Raw genomic sequence first — 15,658 nt, 5'->3', positions numbered from 1 at the left:
GAGGTTCGCAGAGTAACACAGCCAGGAACTAGGGAACGGAATTGGAACGCTGTATCGGTGCGCTTAGCTGGTGGCAGTGCACGTTCATCAGAACTTACAATTTAGACACCGGCTATCTTGGTTTTGAACTTTTTGGCGAGCAACTGCTGCCCGTAAGTCACACTTTCAACCGAACTCAGCCCTTTACTAGCGTTCGCCATGGCGATATCAGAGCTGCTATACCACTTGGATAAACAATCGTGTTCTGTGACTTGTACATAAGCACCGAATGAAACGATCTGTGCACTCTGAGTCTCCGAGTAATTGGGTCCCCGGAGCCTCGCAGACTTGACTCTTCCAACTCTTATACTCAACCCCGTCAAATGCCAAGACATCAAATTACATTCACGCCCACTAGTGACTTACCTATCCCTGTCAATACTCAGAAAGGCGAGGTTCCGATTACGCAGGACTCGATCGTGAATGATGTCTAGTGTGCATTAGTTCCGTATCAAAAGGCTGATCCCAAATTGTTTCGAAAAATTGCCTTACGAAGATATGAGCAAACGACTGATATTCCGCGCGGGTCCCGTTCACAAATGACTCAAAGCCCTCCATTATAATGCAATGGCTCAACCTGGTGTTGCACTTTTGATTGAAATGACTCTCTGGGGACTTTCTGGTCTGCTCTCAGTGATGCAATTGACGTCATTTGAAACATGTACCAGATGCTTCATTAAGACTTGACCCACGCCATTGGGCGATCACGTTGGGTTGGACCATCTGATGGACATTACGTGATCTGGCCATGGGTTCCCATCGTGGCGGAATCCTCGGTGTCATAACACAATGATATCCTCGGTGAATGAACAAAGAGTACTATCAGCGTGTATGAAAATGCCGTCCGTCCGCGTCACTATCAATAACCCTAAGGTTTCAAAATACCGCAAAAACGCTCATGACTTCATACTTGGGGTTGACTGGGAATAGTATTCTTTACCAGATACTATCCTCTCCAGTGGCCACGTCACAGGGACTGGTGCCTTTGGAAGAGACCTGAGGGCATACAGAAGAAGTAGGCCCCTGGTCACTGGCCCGGTGCTCTTCTTTCGGAGTTAGAGGAAAGGAAGCAGCAAATTTTACCCCATCCTAGAACCCGTACAAACAATCAGTGACAACACGTTTAGTCGCTCACGACTTCCGCATGTCTTGTGTGAGAAATCTAATTAAATGTTCTGATTTATCATAGCGCGGAATGTGATATGAATATGTGACCGTCGATAAAAGCCGTTGCGATCAAATTTAATCCGTGGAGAGTAGCAGCGAGTTACGTCTGTACCCGGACCGCGGCGGTGGAGATAAACCTGACCCTAGGATAAACCCAGGAAAGTATTGACCACTAAAATTAGGAATGTAACAGTTCCATTTGGGGCGCGAATTCACCTGCACGCGGTAAGACCCCCTGGGAGGAGGGCAACTAGGCCCTCATACTCTGCTACAGTACACAATGTACACTTACTCTTGTCTGCTGATAGTGAGCAAGCTAGAGGCTTGATGATCGGAATAAGCCGGCCTCTCCGGTACAGTTTCCTTAGTTGGAGAACCCATCATAGATTCTCTTCCGTGGATTTTAACAACCAGGTTGGATTTTCCCCGAGAATTCATTCTTAGTACGGAATTTGAAAACATGCCTTTTATATCATATGGACTCAATCTCCTCGCATCCGGTGGATTTATGCCTTTTGTTTGACGCCCTACCTGCCATCAGATTAATAGAAGAATCAATTCAAAAGACTGGTTCCCCCCGCACATGCAGAAATAGCAACTCCTAGGAATTGGAGTATGTCTTACGCACAGCCCGACGACCCTAGATCTGATGAACTCGGTGGATAGCCCGATTGGCGACCCGGCGTGACGGCTCAAAAGAACTTGGTTCTCCCTCCAAACCTTTATAAATGCTACGCGAGGACGCAAAGGTCAAAATTACCCCCCCTTTCTATCTGTAACATGGCCGATAGCATGTCCTAGTCAGTACAACTCTCTTTCCACGTTCGGATACGTCTAACCGTTTTTTTCCATGACAGCACTGCAACCAATCAGTATCTCTCTGCTCAATATTATCCACCACCAACTCATGTTGGACACAATCATGTTCAACATGTTATGCAAGCACCCCCACGACAAGACATTGCACCCAGAAAACGTCCCAAATACACTCGTAGTAAAACAGGATGCATGACTTGCCGGGTAAAGAAGATTAAAGTGAGTAGCGCCACATTTCCGTTCATGGCATTTTGAAAATAACGATATCCATAGTGTGATGAGGCAAAACCCAACTGCATGCGCTGCACTCATGGGCAACGAGAGGTGAGTGTACGTCTTTGTGTAGGGTCGACTTTTGTTCTGAAGATCCTTTCTTCCAGTGTACGTGGCCCGAAGGCGTTCCGGCCCGCAAAAAATCAACTGCGCGCAAGGACTCGATCGACGGGAGACCCTCCACTGCCAACTCATCTCTTTCTGAAAGTTCCAACACACCCCCCACTAGGGAGCCTTCTCCCCCAAGGCGACAACAGCAAGTTGACTTGAATCTCATGCCTCTTACGACACAAAGGAGACCGAAGTAAGCACCTCTCATATACGTCGTATGATGTAGCTCATCTTTTTTTAGCGACGCCTACCTACAATTACAACCTATCCAAACTGAGATACGATCAATGTAAGGATTGTATTTCACTCTTTACATTCGTATCGTGCTCAACTACGTTAGGTCAAATGATCGCTCTCAAGGGTACCCTCAGCAGCATACTCACACCCCGGCTTCGGCTCTACTCTCCATGATGCCTGAGCAAGCTTATCAACCTCGGTACGATCACTATTCGAGTCCAACACAGAGAACGAACATGCAACCATACCGTTCTATGGCACATGCTTCCCTGGCTCACTGGAGCCCACCACCAGAGCAGATGGATCCTTACGTGCGTCTCACTCTATATCCGCCGTTCACCGTCCTAAACCATTTATTCGATTAGCAATACCCCACACTTCAAGACCGCGCTCTAGTAGCTCACCATACATCTGCGAGCGACTCCCATAGATATCAGTGACGCCGTCTATTCGTGGGCTGTTGATCAGAATTTCATGATGGGTTGGCGAAATATCGTCATGAAGTTTGATAGGAATATGCCAAGGTTCAAAGACCCTGGTTTCACTGGCCTCATAATGATCCCTGGGTTGGTCATTAGTTATAGAGACATTAATTACGGAAATCTGTATTATTTTTTCCCCTCTTGTATCGTTGCTTCTTGCATAAACTTCATTGCTTTTATGAATGCGTGGTTCAGGATACGGGAAGTTTACGCGCGATTCCTCCGTAATTCGGGAGGAAAATGCCAGTTGAATTCTAGGTCATTGTTCTGATGAGCTAGACGGTTGAATAACTTGCGTTACGCTCTCATCAGGATGGGACTTATGAACGATTTTCTCTACCCGATCGACAGGCTTCTGATTGCGGAACATTGTTCTGGAAGCAGATTGGCAATTCCCGGTGATCTTTCAGATTTCAAAAACATGTGATCCACTAGACAACAATGCCAACGTGCAGTCAAAGTATCAACATGCCCACTTGGTAAGTAAGATTATTTAATATGATGCGAACTAAACAACCAGCTGACAACTACGATCAGTTCCAGACGTCACAGACCATGATGCAGAGCTTGGGCCGAAGTTCCGTATTTGCGAGACCCATTTTACAACTTCGCCGGTGCGAAACCGATCCTCCGATTTTCCAGGTCCCATATAGTGTACCAGTGTTTCATGAGACTGCCGCCCACGAGATCTAAACCATCGAACGCATTGATGAGAGTCTGACATATCGAAGGGTCGTCAGCGAAGGGCCCAACACTCAGTTCAGAGCTGGGGATGGTCAGGTTGAAAAGCGTCCCATCCTGTGAGGTAAACGCCATGTCAATCACAGCAGGGAGAGACGGGATCGTGTCACAGGCAATCCCATACGCCCCAGGTTCTTTGGGATTCGGTTTGATGTCGGGGGAAATAAGGGCGTAGATTGCCTATACAGAAAGTCGTCATCGTATGGATAGAACGGCACAAACATAAAGCTTACCTCCGTTGTGTTAGTGGAAAACAAAATGTTGCTGGTCCCACTGTCGAAAATGATATTTCGTGGCGTTGACAATAATGAATTCGTCTTTCCGTTCACAGACAGACTCGGCGAGTCCAGGACCCACGCAGATCCGGAGGATGAGGTTGGAGCAAATATAGGCGACCCTGTGTTATTATTAGCGGAAGGTTTATCGTACAGATTTAGTACTTGTCACCTACCGATGAATTTTGTATCATCGATGCCTCCAAGGGTCATCTCCGCGTTGCCAACCTCTTTAGGCGTAAAGTACATGCTGAACAATGCTGGAACACCCAGGGTGCTTAGAACGGGACGACAAGGATATAACAAAGTGAGTCCTTACCTGGTAGGCCCTGGTCCACGAGACTGCCAAAGAGTCCTTGCGCACGAGCACCCAAGCCTTAGCACATTGTTAGAGTTTTCTGTTCACCTGGACCAAATCAAAACTTGCCTTGAATTCCGCTGTAAGGATTCGGATCGAACTTGGGAGTTTGGTCTATGACGAGGAAAAGACTGACGTCGGGAGCAGATAACCCCCCAATAGACACAGTATCAGTTCCGTTTCGTAGCGTGAGTTGATAATTGTCCCCAATGACTGGGTCAACACCACCTCCAGTTGCAAACGTGATGGTCCTTATTGCCCCCCCATCAACGAATGTAGAGCTTTTTGTTGGGTCAAATTGGACCTGATGGGAGCAGGCCTCGCATAGTGTACTGGCGAATTCGAGAGTAGAGCTTCCTGTGTCAAATACCATCTGAGATTTAGATAAGTTGAGCTAGGAACGGATGAATAAGAGAAAGATACGCACCGGTAATGTTTGGGGCGGTGTTCCGACTGCGGACGGAGGTCAGTCATCATTTGAAATTTGTGGAGGAGGCAATTACCTGTTATGTTTCCAAACCACCTTTGACACAAAATCACTAATAGCACATGTATACGCAAAACCTAACTCACTGCAAGTCGGTGCCCAAAAAATGGTCAACCAGAGGTATAGTTGTTGGATCCAACGCCCGTCTACCCAAAGATAAATCTTTACGAGGCGCTACTGCTTGTAAACGAATCATGTGTGGGGCAGCATGGGCGTAGGCTAAGGAAAGAACGCCTAAAGTTGCCCCGAGACTTTGAAGCATAGTGGCGATTGAGATGGAATGAAACAAGAGTCGTTGTGCGCAGCTCCCGCAAAAGCAACTGAGCTAAGAAGTGTGAAATTGGGAGCTAGGCCTTTTAAATGGGAAGGGTCGGATTTTTGATCAGACAAAAAGGAAGTTGGAGTGGCTTCGCAGCGCGCATTGGCGCTAAACTTAGTAAAAGGACATCCAGAGGATGAAACAGCAGGGAAGGACGCGCGTTTGTATAGAGTATCTTCGGCTGAGTACGGAGCAAAGCAGTATTCGAATGTGCCGACCTCATTGAAGCCGAGGTCAGGATGCCCATAGATCAAATTCAAGAAAAAATCCCTAGTGAGGATGTAGAGGATAGGTAGGTGTTCAGGATATTCTTAGACCGCATATCCCAGGTGCTCTTCGGCGTGGAAACTGGCAGATACCAATTCGTATATCGTGAGAATCGCTCACCCCAGAGAAACTCGAATCACGGATTGCACATGCTAGTCGTCGCGTTCTATCTGTTCTATCAGACATGGAATGACTGTTTGTGATAGGGTATGGAATATGTCATGGTATAATTCGGCAATTAGTTCGGGACCCTGTATCAATAATCAATATTGGTCAATCCTCTGGTGGTTGTCCTTTCCTTGGGACACGTTCTGCTGAGTATCCAGATAGAGACTGTGGCGCCAGGAGACTGCGGAGCCGGGCCAAAGGAATGAGGTCTGGATAGGACAACAAAGGCGATGATGCTTTCATGAGAAAAGCAATTCCAGACCACTCCACAACTGCCTTGTTATATCCAAGTGATCGCAGTTACCTTCTCGTCTTTGTTGTCCCAACACTTTGCTTGTGGTACTGTTCTCGGACTTCTCGCAACAATACACCAATAATGGGTGAGGGATAACATTATCGCATCCACCGAAATTCACACCTGTCCCACTGCAGCTTCTCCTGAACAAGTTGAGCTGAACCAGCCTCATGCCCCCGGCTCAAATGCCATCGAGGCATTCAATACTGTTCTTCGCGCAATCAAGTCTGAAATCGTCAGATCTCGTCATCATTGGGATAAACATGAACCCAAGATGTGGTCTCGCATTGCCCACTTATCTGACCACGAGCTTACCCACTTCACAATTGAGAAGGACTTAGTCGTCGTACGTTTAAAATCAGCTCTTCGTACTTCGATCCCACCTCATTTCGATACTCGGGGTTCCGTCGCTGCATCAATGTGACATTCGACCAAATTCGATGGCCTTCCATCTATGACAGGTTCGAAGTGGGGCTACGTCTTATGGTAACATTATCTTTGGGAAGATCAGAATCCCTGCAGTCAATGACGACGAAGGTGAAGGCTTCATACACGTCAGGTAAATCGGGTTCCACTGCCACCTTCTGTCAAAGGATTGACCTAAGTAATACGCCACTGACCGTCTTCTCCGTTTTTTCTCCGTTCGACATTGTCCTGTGACCCTTTACTCCCCCCTGGTCTACCAACCTGCTCTTTTTCGAACATGTCTGCATCTACGTCAATGCACCCTATCTGGGTCCGTCTTCTCAAATGACGCAATGCAACCCCGGTTATGAACTTCATTACTTTTACCCTGCCAATCCCAATCTCAAATCTCCATTCAATCAACCTGACTCTCGACGCATTAGAATTCACGATCCTCCCAACCATGTAAGCACGACCGACGTGTTATATAAATACGTCTTGTACTGCTTGGAACTGATAGTGGTGTTGACAGGGCACGGGAGATGTGAAGTTCCATTCCATTTTAACGGTGGAGGGCAATCGAAACGCTGAAGGCCATCCTACTACGTGGCGTGCGATTCAAACGCGAGATGCACCTTTGGAGTTCTTCAATGAGTGATGAATTGAATGTAGATGAGATATTGACTTTGCTGTAACTTACGATTATATCTGTCGCACCCTGCGGGCCTGCGCAGCCGTATCACATTCAGCGTCGGCTTGAGTTGAAACTCATCGCGTCCTCCACAGGGCAAATTTAAGGAGCAACAGGGTATATTAGTTATACAACGGCAAGAAACAGTATTAGGGGGAGGTGTCGCTAATCACAGGAGCCCAAATCCAGATTACCACCAAGGATCTGCTAGAATTGATTGAAACAAGAAGATAATTCCAGTACGAGCCCAATGGAAGCTGTAATGTAATATAGTGAGAGATTATATTCCATTAACAGAGCCATGGCCCGGGCGGATTATTGAAGCAAATTCTGGTTCCTTGGTGATTCCCGAACGCGGCCTGTGTAAGTCTACGGTGTGCTCCAATTGGTGCGAGAGTTAAAAAATATAAAAGGGAAACAAAATCAGGCCAGAGAAAAAGAGAAGAAAAGAAAAGGAAAGCACGCATCAGCACTCAATCACCATCAGATTTGTATAAGAGGAAGAACAAAAAGAAAAGGAAGTCCAAGCAACACAACATAGTTACAGAAACTAACAGAATCGAGGAGAGAAACGAGGAATATAGGAGTATTACATAACTTGACCAACCATCGGTTGCGCCAGGAGCGATTGTGAAATTTCACCTTCCGAAACCCAGGGCGGATTTGACGAAGATGCCAAACCAAAAGTTCGGAGACATTCATCACCATTAGGAGCGGGAGCCAGCGATCCAATCGAATTCAAAAAGGGCATCTCTCTGTTCTTCACAAATAAGAGCGGCGAAAATCTACGTCCTTGAGAATCACTATTGCCTGAGCAAGGCCAGAAATCCACGGCAGTAGGAGGCTGGGACACAGAATACAGGGCCGTCGGTTCATCAATGAAAGTGCTCATCTGTACTGTTCGGTCACCAGATGACGATTCCGTAGACGAAGGGGAGTAGCTGAGGCCGGGATTGTCTGGACTAGGACTCTGGCTAACCATTTCAGCATACGAGGCAGAGACATGGTCGGAAGTTGATGCAAGCTGATAATCAAATTGCTCCTGTGACGAAATGAGTCATGAAACAAACTGAAATCCCAATAAATTACCTGGGGCTGCTTGAAGTGAAGTGGCGACGAAGGCATGGTGGACTCAATCGGGTTGAGGTATAACTTCGAATGGCCATTAGAAGCTTCTGGCCGTACATCGGCTTTGGCGAAATTTGCGAAAACCTCTGTGGGCATGGTTGAACTTCGTTGCAACATACGCTGAGGATTGATGCACGTGACTGGTGGCCGAGAATCTTGACGGACCAAAAATGGTGACCGCGTTGTCGGTGTGTTCAGAATATTGCTCTCACTCTGGGATCTGACAACAGGTCGACCGACTGAGGGGTTAGCTGTTGATCCACTGTTCGAGGGGGGCTGAACGGGAGTCTTGCCCACCCATAGGCGCCATTCCAGAGCCTCGCCAAGTGCACGTTCACACCGACCTATCTCCCTTGCAGGAAGGCCTGAGAGTTTAGCCCAAGCGCGATTTGAATAACATTTGTCCTGGGTAAATTTTGACGCCAATATGAGGGAGGCGAGGAAGGTGCGCCGAGGGCAGAGGAGAGGAGATGGAAGGCAGGTAGACGACGAGTTTGATGGCACATGATCAGGATAAGGGGCACCTGCTGATTCTGAAGTCAAGGCGTCTGCTTCAATATCCGATATACGGACTGTTGCAATAGTCTGGTCTGCGTCGGAAGACTGCAATCCTGAGTAGGAGACACTTGAGTCTCCAGCAACATCAAGCCTCAGTTCATCCATTTGAATGTATTGTTCTTCGAGACTGATTTCTGCGGCAGTGGCGGGCGTAACTCGACAAGTGTCGCGTTGCCCAGTTGATCCCTCGCAGGCCTGTTCTTTTTTCGCGAGATCAGGAATTTTGGGACGCACGGCCTCGATATAGCACAGAGCAGTTTGAAGGACACATCCAGACGTGCGGGAGCGACGAATGACTTCATGGACGAAGCCTTTGATAGGAACATGAATGTCACCACTAGCGTTGATGATACTATTGGGATCTGAAAGACCGCAACTGGCGGGTCCTCCACCATGGGGAAAGGCATGAAAATTCAGAGGAATGTCTTGAGGGCGCCAGACGTCACCGAGTGTTTTGACGGCTTGATCTGCATGTTTGGGTTGTCAATTTGCTTCGCAAAAATACCGGAAAGATCTGACTGACCAACTAATCCTACCGCAAACTGTTTCTTCGATGACTCCCTGGGTAAGGAGGTTTCTTTTGGATTCTGAGTATGGGGACAGAGTTTACTGTTTGAATTGGGAGTGCTGCTTGGCGGAGATGATAGAGACGAGGATGGAGTGCTGCAATGAGAGGACGGGGATTGGCTTGAAAGGGAACTAGATGCTTGAGATGAGAGGGGGTTGTAAGGCTGCCACCGCACCCGCGGGCGGGTGACGGAAGGAGCTCGATGGGCGAGAGAGTGAGTGAAAGCGTGCATTTGAAGTTATTGAGTTGGGTGTTATGTGATAATTCAGAAACCGAGTGGGGGATTCAACGAGTCAAAATGGGCTAGTTAGATGTGAGATACGGTAGCATCGACAGTGATAAATGAGGCAGTTTCGAAAAAGGAAGCAGAAGACTCGAGAAGCGGGTAGGCGGTGGTGAGAGCGAAGACCGGTGAGATTCGACAACGATACATTTTGTTGATTCAAAAGCTGGCGGGTCGTCCTAAGTCAAAACGACTTGGACAATCCGATCACAAAGTCTTGCTGAAGTCCAGAAAGACTTTGTGGCGAGAGATCCTGGAGAGGAAGCGAGGCGAGGGGCTGCTAAGGCTGGGTCTGGGCGAGTTCTGGGTCGGGATTGCTCCGGGGGACGGGCGGAGAGATTTATAGGACGGGGCTGACGACGTTGGTTGACTCCGCTGGATGCCTGGGGGAGTCACAGAAGCCCTTGGCTCTAACAAGAACAAACACCGCTTCCGAGTCATGCTGTGCCGCCCGCGCGCCTCCTCCATTCAAAAGCTCTGCCATTACAAACTCCACCTCACAGCCCCCGCGGGCCATCGTCTATCCGCCGCTCTCTCACTAACTTCACCCGTCGCCCGCTCATGCTATCCCGCCGGGAGTTCACTTTTTCTTATCATAGCCGGTGTGCGTGGAAAATCAACCCTGTCATCCCAAGCTGTGATTCACCTTATTTATTACCAATTACCATGCCTAATCAAATTCCCACGGACCATCATGACCCATCCACGTGGCCTCCCGTTCGGGTCGCATGGGCTCTCGCCCTTGTTCGGTCTTCGCCGCACCTCTCCATCGTTTGGCGTTCTTAATCAGGTATCTGTTGTCACTCCGTTGTGATGCATGCGAAATTTTTCATTTTCCATTAGTATGTCGCCGTGATTGACCACGACTTTATGACTCGCCGAGCGGCTACGGTGCTGCGGCATCCGATACCTATATAAATACGACCGTCTGGTCATTGGGAGTAATCTCGGGCCAGATCCTAGCCGGTACATAATACATATGTATGAAATCTCTGCGGAACACTAACTTGCCTTCCGTGTAGTCTCGTGTAGCTGCTTGGTTTTCGTGGTCTGATGTCATGGATACCAGTCTATGATCGTACGGGCTTCAGCTTCAGGCCTACTTGTCATTTGATTCGGTTCGCCCATTGAGTCAGTCTCGGGTGATTTCCATAAGTGATCCCGTGCCGTGCTCTCCACCTTTCCTCCGATGGATCAAGGTGTGGGATGTGAGATAGCTGGATTGGGATCCGATTTAATAACACTCAACGACAATGAGGGGCATTACTGCATGCTACAGTGCTACTAAGTGACCTCTAAACAGAACTAGCTTTTTCTTGTAATATCAATGAGATCAAAGGCTTGCCGACTGGTGAATATGCTAAAGTAAGCATACAATTTGGGTTCTTTTGGGTGTGCTGAGCTTCAAATCAAATACTTTGTGTCAGTTCAATGGATAGGAGGTGACGAAGCAAGTCACTCTCGCTCATTGACAGTACTGCATTAGACAAAGTTCTGACAAAATTGCACGCTTTTCCGGAGCTTTTCAGTGTTCTAATCAGGGATAAATGATGGTTACTCCACAGTGAGTAGTATTAGATGTTGATTAACAAATGATGTGTGATGGTTGACGTCCATTGTTTCTTTCCTATGAAATCCATATCTGTGTGAACCGCTGCTTGACGGTGTCAGTCGATGATTCTAGCAACAAATGTGGCCTACGCATCGATCGTCAACATCGAGTGCTGAAACCGAGAAGCCATGTGCACTTGGGTAACGAAAAAAATTATACGTGGCGTTGGAGTTGATTGCCCCAAACACATTGATAACGCCCGAACCTGAATGGGATATTTAGCCCGACGGCCATTCACATTTTCCTTGGCGATTTTGTGATTGGTTTTTGTTCTTGTTTCTTCCCCCTTCCACATCCTACCTTGAGTTAAATCTCGAATTCCTCCGCCCCCACCCCTCGTTTGCATCCTCGCTCCTTTTAAACAATCATTATGAGGCTTCCAACGGCCCTTCTCACTGTCTTCTTGACGCTCGCCCTTGCCAATGCCAGCAATCCTCGCGATCACTCCTTAGGTGCTCGTCACTCCCGTATTGCCTCCAGGATGTCTCCCCTCGAGAAAAAAGCTCCTCAGAAACGATGCGTTCGACGTGATAAGGTGGATAACAACATTTCATAGTTCCTGCTTTGGCTTCTGACAAGATTTTGAAGGGCTCGAAGGCGAAAGTCACTTCCACCGCAAAAAAAGAACACACTTCAGTTAAAGCAAGCCCCAGCGAGGCGACTTTCAGCCCTCCTAGCAAGGACGATGGAAAGCCCTCTGGAAATGCTTCCAGCGGTGGTAAAATACTCGTCGCTTCAGGCAAGTGTGGCGGTAGCAATGCAGTTGGTCAGCTTGTCCTTTACTCCCACCACTATCACCCTGAACCATGCTCTAGCTAAGACTACTAAGGACAATGGTCCTAATGGCAGCATTGGTTTCTTGAATTGTGGTGTTGATGGGTCGGGGTGGAATCCTCCACCTGTTCACATTGACGATGTCATCGTCAAGAGTTTATCCGAGGCCGTTCAGTCGCCCAGTTCTCCATTTCACGCCTGCAAGTCTTATGTCCCGCTATTCAATCAGTATGGGGACAAGTACGGAATTCCAGCCATCTTCTTGGCTTCGTTTGCCATGCAGGAGAGCTCATGCAATCCCAACACTGTTGGTGGCGGTGGTGAACAAGGTCTCATGCAGATTACCAAGGACAAGTGCGATGGCGCACCTGGTGGTGACTGCAAAGATCCCGTGAATAACTGTCGCTCTTTCCCGCTCTTTTCATACTCAATGATTCTGTTCTATGCCAGGACTTTAATATCCGTACTGGTGCTAAATTTTTTGCCGATACTTTGAAGAGTGCAGGAGGGAATGTTTTGAAAGCCGTTGCTTTCTACAATGGCTGGTATGAAGGCTTGACTATCGTGCGTTTATCAAGTCATTTGCACCCAACAGATAAATATTAATGTAACCGTAGGACAAAGCAACTGCTGCCCGCCACTCTAGCTGCTGTCGCTGCCAACAGAACTTGGATTAGTGAGTCTTGCGTTATCTGGAGTAGGAAAAGGGCTAAAATATTATACGCACAGCCTTCACCAGTTTTTCAATGGTTGGTGCCAGAATATTGATGCTTATGACCGAAAGCTAGGAAAGTATTTCAATCTTGACACTTGCCCGACCTAAGACCATGCCATTCGCTTGTTTCCCGCGTCCACGCAATGCCGGATCACTGCAATACCCATGTCACTTCTTCTACCTTCTATCTTAGAAAGGATCACCGCGTGACCTTCATCTGCTTTGTGCCCTATCCGCCTTATCCACATCGATTGTCGTCGTTAGCAGTGCTATTGTACACAATCGATCTATATTTAGTTTATGTTTTCATGAGGCGTGGGAAATATTATGGGAATTTATTGAAAAGGGACGCGGTGGCTTTGCAGGGCTTTGCAGAGCTTTGCAGTCGGCTTTCACCAAGAACAATGTCTAATTTATCCTCATCGGCCACATCATCTCCCACCTTGGTCGAGTCGACGCCGCACTCATCAGTCCCCTCGCCTCAGATGAACAGCCTTTCCCTGACAGACCCTATCACCATTTCCGATGAAGATAAGAAAGAGGCTGCACGGATAAAAACTGAAGCCAACAAAGCATTTACAAGTTATGGGATTCGTATCTTAATCCCCAGTCTTCTTCATTGTGATATTTTGGTTTCTAGGCCACAACTATACCGTCGCAGCCAAACTCTACTCGGATGCGATCGAGAAAAATCATAGTGACCCTACACTATGGTGTAATCGTGCTTATACCAGGATGAAATTAGAGGAATTTGGGTATGCTTTGAACGATACAAGTGCGGTAAATCAGCGGCGACAACTGTGTGGATTCTGAAACGAGACATCATCTATCTTAGCGCAAGCTATCAGTCTTGACCCCCGATACGTGAAGGCTTATTACCGGTTAGTTGTTCCACGTGGCCTTTTTAGTATTCTCTTACGGTTCATCTCCAAGGACAGTCGGGCGACATGTTATCTACAGACTCTCAGACCTCAGTTTGCGGTCGTAGACTTCAAGAAAATTCTGGCCATTGAGCCCAAGAATGAGACAGTGCGACAGCAAATGGTCTCGACGCAGAAACTTATAAGGAGAACTGAATTTGAGAAGGTTGGATTGAAGAATACTGTTTTGATCTGATCAGCGCCCACTTAAATATGTGTATATTTACAGGCGATCGAAATGGAAGAAGAAAAAGATGCTGTGGCCAGATGCTTAGAAATTATTGCCGAAGGTGTGTGTAATCATCTCATTTTTCAGAATAGTGTATTTACAGTGGTGGTGATAGGTGGCTGCGAAATGGATAAAGCGTATACGGGTCCCAAATTACCTTATGACGACGGAAAATTCCAGATCACCATCGAGTTCATTCGTAGCATGATCCAGTGGTTCAAAGACGGAAAGACGTTGCCGAAACGTTATGTTTGGGAAATCGCATTGGGTGCTCATGCCGCTTTCGCTTCTGAAGAAAGTTTGGTCGAATTATCCATCCCTGACGATATCACAGTTGATGTCATCGGAGATGTTCATGGTATGTTTCTTTCTTCCAACGCTATGCAGGACCATAGTAGAAAACTGAAGACATCAAGGTCAATTCTATGATGTGCTACATCTGTTCTCGCTTACTGGGGAGCCTGGTGAGAAGCATTATTTGCTTATGAATGGTGATCTCGTGGATAGAGGTTCATGGTCCATGGAGGTCATTCTGGTTGCTTTTGCCTACAAATGTGCGTTATGTCTCTCAATTTCAGGCGCATTTGTTGAGATGAAGCCAGGGTTATATCCGAAGTATATGTTTATCAACCGTGGTAACCATGAAGCAAAAGATATGAATCGGACATACGGGTTCGAAGGCGAAGCCAAGCAAAAACACGGTGACCAGAGTTACAAGGTGAGTCGAAAATCAATGTACATCGCGCCACGCTCATGACATTATAAGTTATTTGCGCACATATTCACCACCTGTATGTCGACTCATTTTCTTCTCTTACTTTATACTCATCGTTCGACAGTGCCTTTGGCAACTCTGGTGAGCGGTACCAAGCCTCCAACGACCAAGGAAGCCGCCGGTGCCATACTCTCACCTGATGGATTCAAACGGTATTTCGTTGTTCATGGTGGTTTGTTCAGTCAAGATCAGGTAACTTTGGATGATGTCCGAAAAATTCAACGGGTTGGCCGTCAGCCTGGTACTGAAGGATTGATGTGTATGTTATTCCCTTTCCTTCTCTTTCCATTACTCGCTGACCGGCGATCACAGGCGAGGTACTTGTCGAACGAGATATATTTGTATTCGATACTGACAAGCCTCAATTGAAAGCTATTATGGACCGACCCTCAAGAAGCACCAGGACGTGGACCAAGTAAACGGGCAAGTACTTTTCATTGTTTCATGCTTTCTTGGGCTGAAACGAGCACCCAGGGTGTTGGTATTTCATTTGGACCTGACGTGACAAAACGATGGTGTGAACTGAATAGTGTTTCTGGCGTCATAAGAAGTCATGAGGTTCGACAAGGTGGGAATGCACGGAGCTTTACGTTCAATGATGTTCTGACAGTCGCTGTCATAGATGGCTACCAGGTAGAACATGATGGCCTTTGCACCACGGTAAGCCTACTGCGACTCTCCGGCGCACATGAACATAACAACATGCCCAGGTGTTCTCCGCGCCGAATTATGTTGATCAAGCCGGAAATAAAGGCGCTTTTGTACGTGCATATTCGTCGTTTTGCTACGCAGAAGTTGATGAAGTCGATCACAGATCCGCATTGATGCTGCTGGCAAACAGGAATTTTTCCAGTTTGAGGCCAAGCCTCATCCCCCTATGAAACCGATGGCTTATGTTCAAGGCGGTCTCGGCAACCTTATGATGATGTGATTTTTGAAGGGAATATGTTGGGTCTTTTGCTTGT

General features: G+C 47.3%; 6 protein-coding genes across 6 annotated transcripts; 4 read left to right on the top strand and 2 right to left on the bottom strand.

Annotated features, from left to right (window-relative positions):
* Window positions 1-1,986: 1,986 nt before the first annotated feature.
* AGABI2DRAFT_117758 (hypothetical protein) lies at window positions 1,987-3,083 on the top strand (the record flags this gene model as incomplete). Its single annotated transcript, XM_006460772.1, has 7 exons — window positions 1,987-2,006; window positions 2,064-2,241; window positions 2,296-2,346; window positions 2,403-2,599; window positions 2,648-2,695; window positions 2,747-2,954; window positions 3,009-3,083. 7 exons carry the CDS (start codon window positions 1,987-1,989, stop codon window positions 3,081-3,083), a joined length of 777 nt encoding a protein of 258 aa, XP_006460835.1.
* A 400-nt stretch (window positions 3,084-3,483) lies between these two features.
* Window positions 3,484-5,302, bottom strand: AGABI2DRAFT_192428 (hypothetical protein). Its single transcript, XM_006460771.1, has 8 exons — window positions 5,073-5,302; window positions 5,003-5,022; window positions 4,927-4,952; window positions 4,569-4,872; window positions 4,461-4,517; window positions 4,318-4,401; window positions 4,100-4,263; window positions 3,484-4,046 (listed from the first exon to the last, which is right to left on the bottom strand). The coding sequence occupies exons 1-8, from the start codon at window positions 5,246-5,248 to the stop codon at window positions 3,726-3,728; spliced, it is 1,152 nt and encodes a 383-aa protein (XP_006460834.1). The 5' UTR covers window positions 5,249-5,302; the 3' UTR covers window positions 3,484-3,725.
* A 602-nt stretch (window positions 5,303-5,904) lies between these two features.
* AGABI2DRAFT_192427 (hypothetical protein) lies at window positions 5,905-7,221 on the top strand. Its single transcript, XM_006460770.1, has 5 exons — window positions 5,905-6,120; window positions 6,173-6,381; window positions 6,497-6,594; window positions 6,884-6,905; window positions 6,973-7,221. The coding sequence occupies exons 1-5, from the start codon at window positions 5,982-5,984 to the stop codon at window positions 7,096-7,098; spliced, it is 594 nt and encodes a 197-aa protein (XP_006460833.1). The 5' UTR covers window positions 5,905-5,981; the 3' UTR covers window positions 7,099-7,221.
* A 12-nt stretch (window positions 7,222-7,233) lies between these two features.
* On the bottom strand, window positions 7,234-10,064 carry AGABI2DRAFT_192426 (hypothetical protein). The gene is made up of 3 exons (XM_006460769.1): window positions 9,341-10,064; window positions 8,221-9,284; window positions 7,234-8,173 (listed from the first exon to the last, which is right to left on the bottom strand). The coding sequence occupies exons 1-3, from the start codon at window positions 9,615-9,617 to the stop codon at window positions 7,721-7,723; spliced, it is 1,794 nt and encodes a 597-aa protein (XP_006460832.1). The 5' UTR covers window positions 9,618-10,064; the 3' UTR covers window positions 7,234-7,720.
* An 89-nt stretch (window positions 10,065-10,153) lies between these two features.
* AGABI2DRAFT_185173 (hypothetical protein) lies at window positions 10,154-10,624 on the top strand. Its single transcript, XM_006460768.1, has 2 exons — window positions 10,154-10,458; window positions 10,512-10,624. The coding sequence occupies exon 1, from the start codon at window positions 10,230-10,232 to the stop codon at window positions 10,452-10,454; it is 225 nt and encodes a 74-aa protein (XP_006460831.1). The 5' UTR covers window positions 10,154-10,229; the 3' UTR covers window positions 10,455-10,458; window positions 10,512-10,624.
* A 713-nt stretch (window positions 10,625-11,337) lies between these two features.
* Window positions 11,338-13,100, top strand: AGABI2DRAFT_204083 (hypothetical protein). Its single transcript, XM_006460767.1, has 6 exons — window positions 11,338-11,815; window positions 11,869-12,046; window positions 12,096-12,445; window positions 12,505-12,618; window positions 12,672-12,730; window positions 12,784-13,100. Exons 1-6 carry the CDS (start codon window positions 11,651-11,653, stop codon window positions 12,875-12,877), a joined length of 960 nt encoding a protein of 319 aa, XP_006460830.1. The 5' UTR covers window positions 11,338-11,650; the 3' UTR covers window positions 12,878-13,100.
* Window positions 13,101-15,658: the final 2,558 nt, after the last annotated feature.

This window comes from Agaricus bisporus (genome assembly GCF_000300575.1).
Source record: "Agaricus bisporus var. bisporus H97 unplaced genomic scaffold AGABI2scaffold_5, whole genome shotgun sequence".
Lineage (NCBI taxonomy): Eukaryota > Fungi > Basidiomycota > Agaricomycetes > Agaricales > Agaricaceae > Agaricus > Agaricus bisporus.
This window is presented reverse-complemented; position numbering and strand designations above follow the sequence as displayed.

Excerpts from the sequence above, each read along its gene's own strand:
- AGABI2DRAFT_192428 (XM_006460771.1), bottom strand. The coding sequence starts at position 5,248 with ATGCTTCAAAGTCTCGGGGCAACTTTAGGCGTTCTTTCCTTAGCCTAC. Across the intron at positions 4,953-5,002 it reads GTGGTTTGGAAACATAACAG|TCGGAACACCGCCCCAAACA; the intron begins GTAATTGCCTCC and ends CTCCGTCCGCAG. Across the intron at positions 4,047-4,099 it reads TTTCCACTAACACAACGGAG|GCAATCTACGCCCTTATTTC; the intron begins GTAAGCTTTATG and ends CTTTCTGTATAG.
- AGABI2DRAFT_192427 (XM_006460770.1), top strand. The coding sequence starts at position 5,982 with ATGAGAAAAGCAATTCCAGACCACTCCACAACTGCCTTGTTATATCCA. Across the intron at positions 6,121-6,172 it reads CAACAATACACCAATAATGG|CTTCTCCTGAACAAGTTGAG; the intron begins GTGAGGGATAAC and ends GTCCCACTGCAG. Across the intron at positions 6,906-6,972 it reads TTCACGATCCTCCCAACCAT|GGCACGGGAGATGTGAAGTT; the intron begins GTAAGCACGACC and ends TGGTGTTGACAG.
- AGABI2DRAFT_192426 (XM_006460769.1), bottom strand. The coding sequence starts at position 9,617 with ATGCACGCTTTCACTCACTCTCTCGCCCATCGAGCTCCTTCCGTCACC. Across the intron at positions 9,285-9,340 it reads GTTTGCGGTAGGATTAGTTG|ATCAAGCCGTCAAAACACTC; the intron begins GTCAGTCAGATC and ends CCAAACATGCAG. Across the intron at positions 8,174-8,220 it reads TTCACTTCAAGCAGCCCCAG|GAGCAATTTGATTATCAGCT; the intron begins GTAATTTATTGG and ends ATTTCGTCACAG.
- AGABI2DRAFT_185173 (XM_006460768.1), top strand. The coding sequence starts at position 10,230 with ATGCTATCCCGCCGGGAGTTCACTTTTTCTTATCATAGCCGGTGTGCG.
- AGABI2DRAFT_204083 (XM_006460767.1), top strand. The coding sequence starts at position 11,651 with ATGAGGCTTCCAACGGCCCTTCTCACTGTCTTCTTGACGCTCGCCCTT. Across the intron at positions 11,816-11,868 it reads GATGCGTTCGACGTGATAAG|GGCTCGAAGGCGAAAGTCAC; the intron begins GTGGATAACAAC and ends AAGATTTTGAAG. Across the intron at positions 12,446-12,504 it reads GTGGTGACTGCAAAGATCCC|GACTTTAATATCCGTACTGG; the intron begins GTGAATAACTGT and ends GTTCTATGCCAG.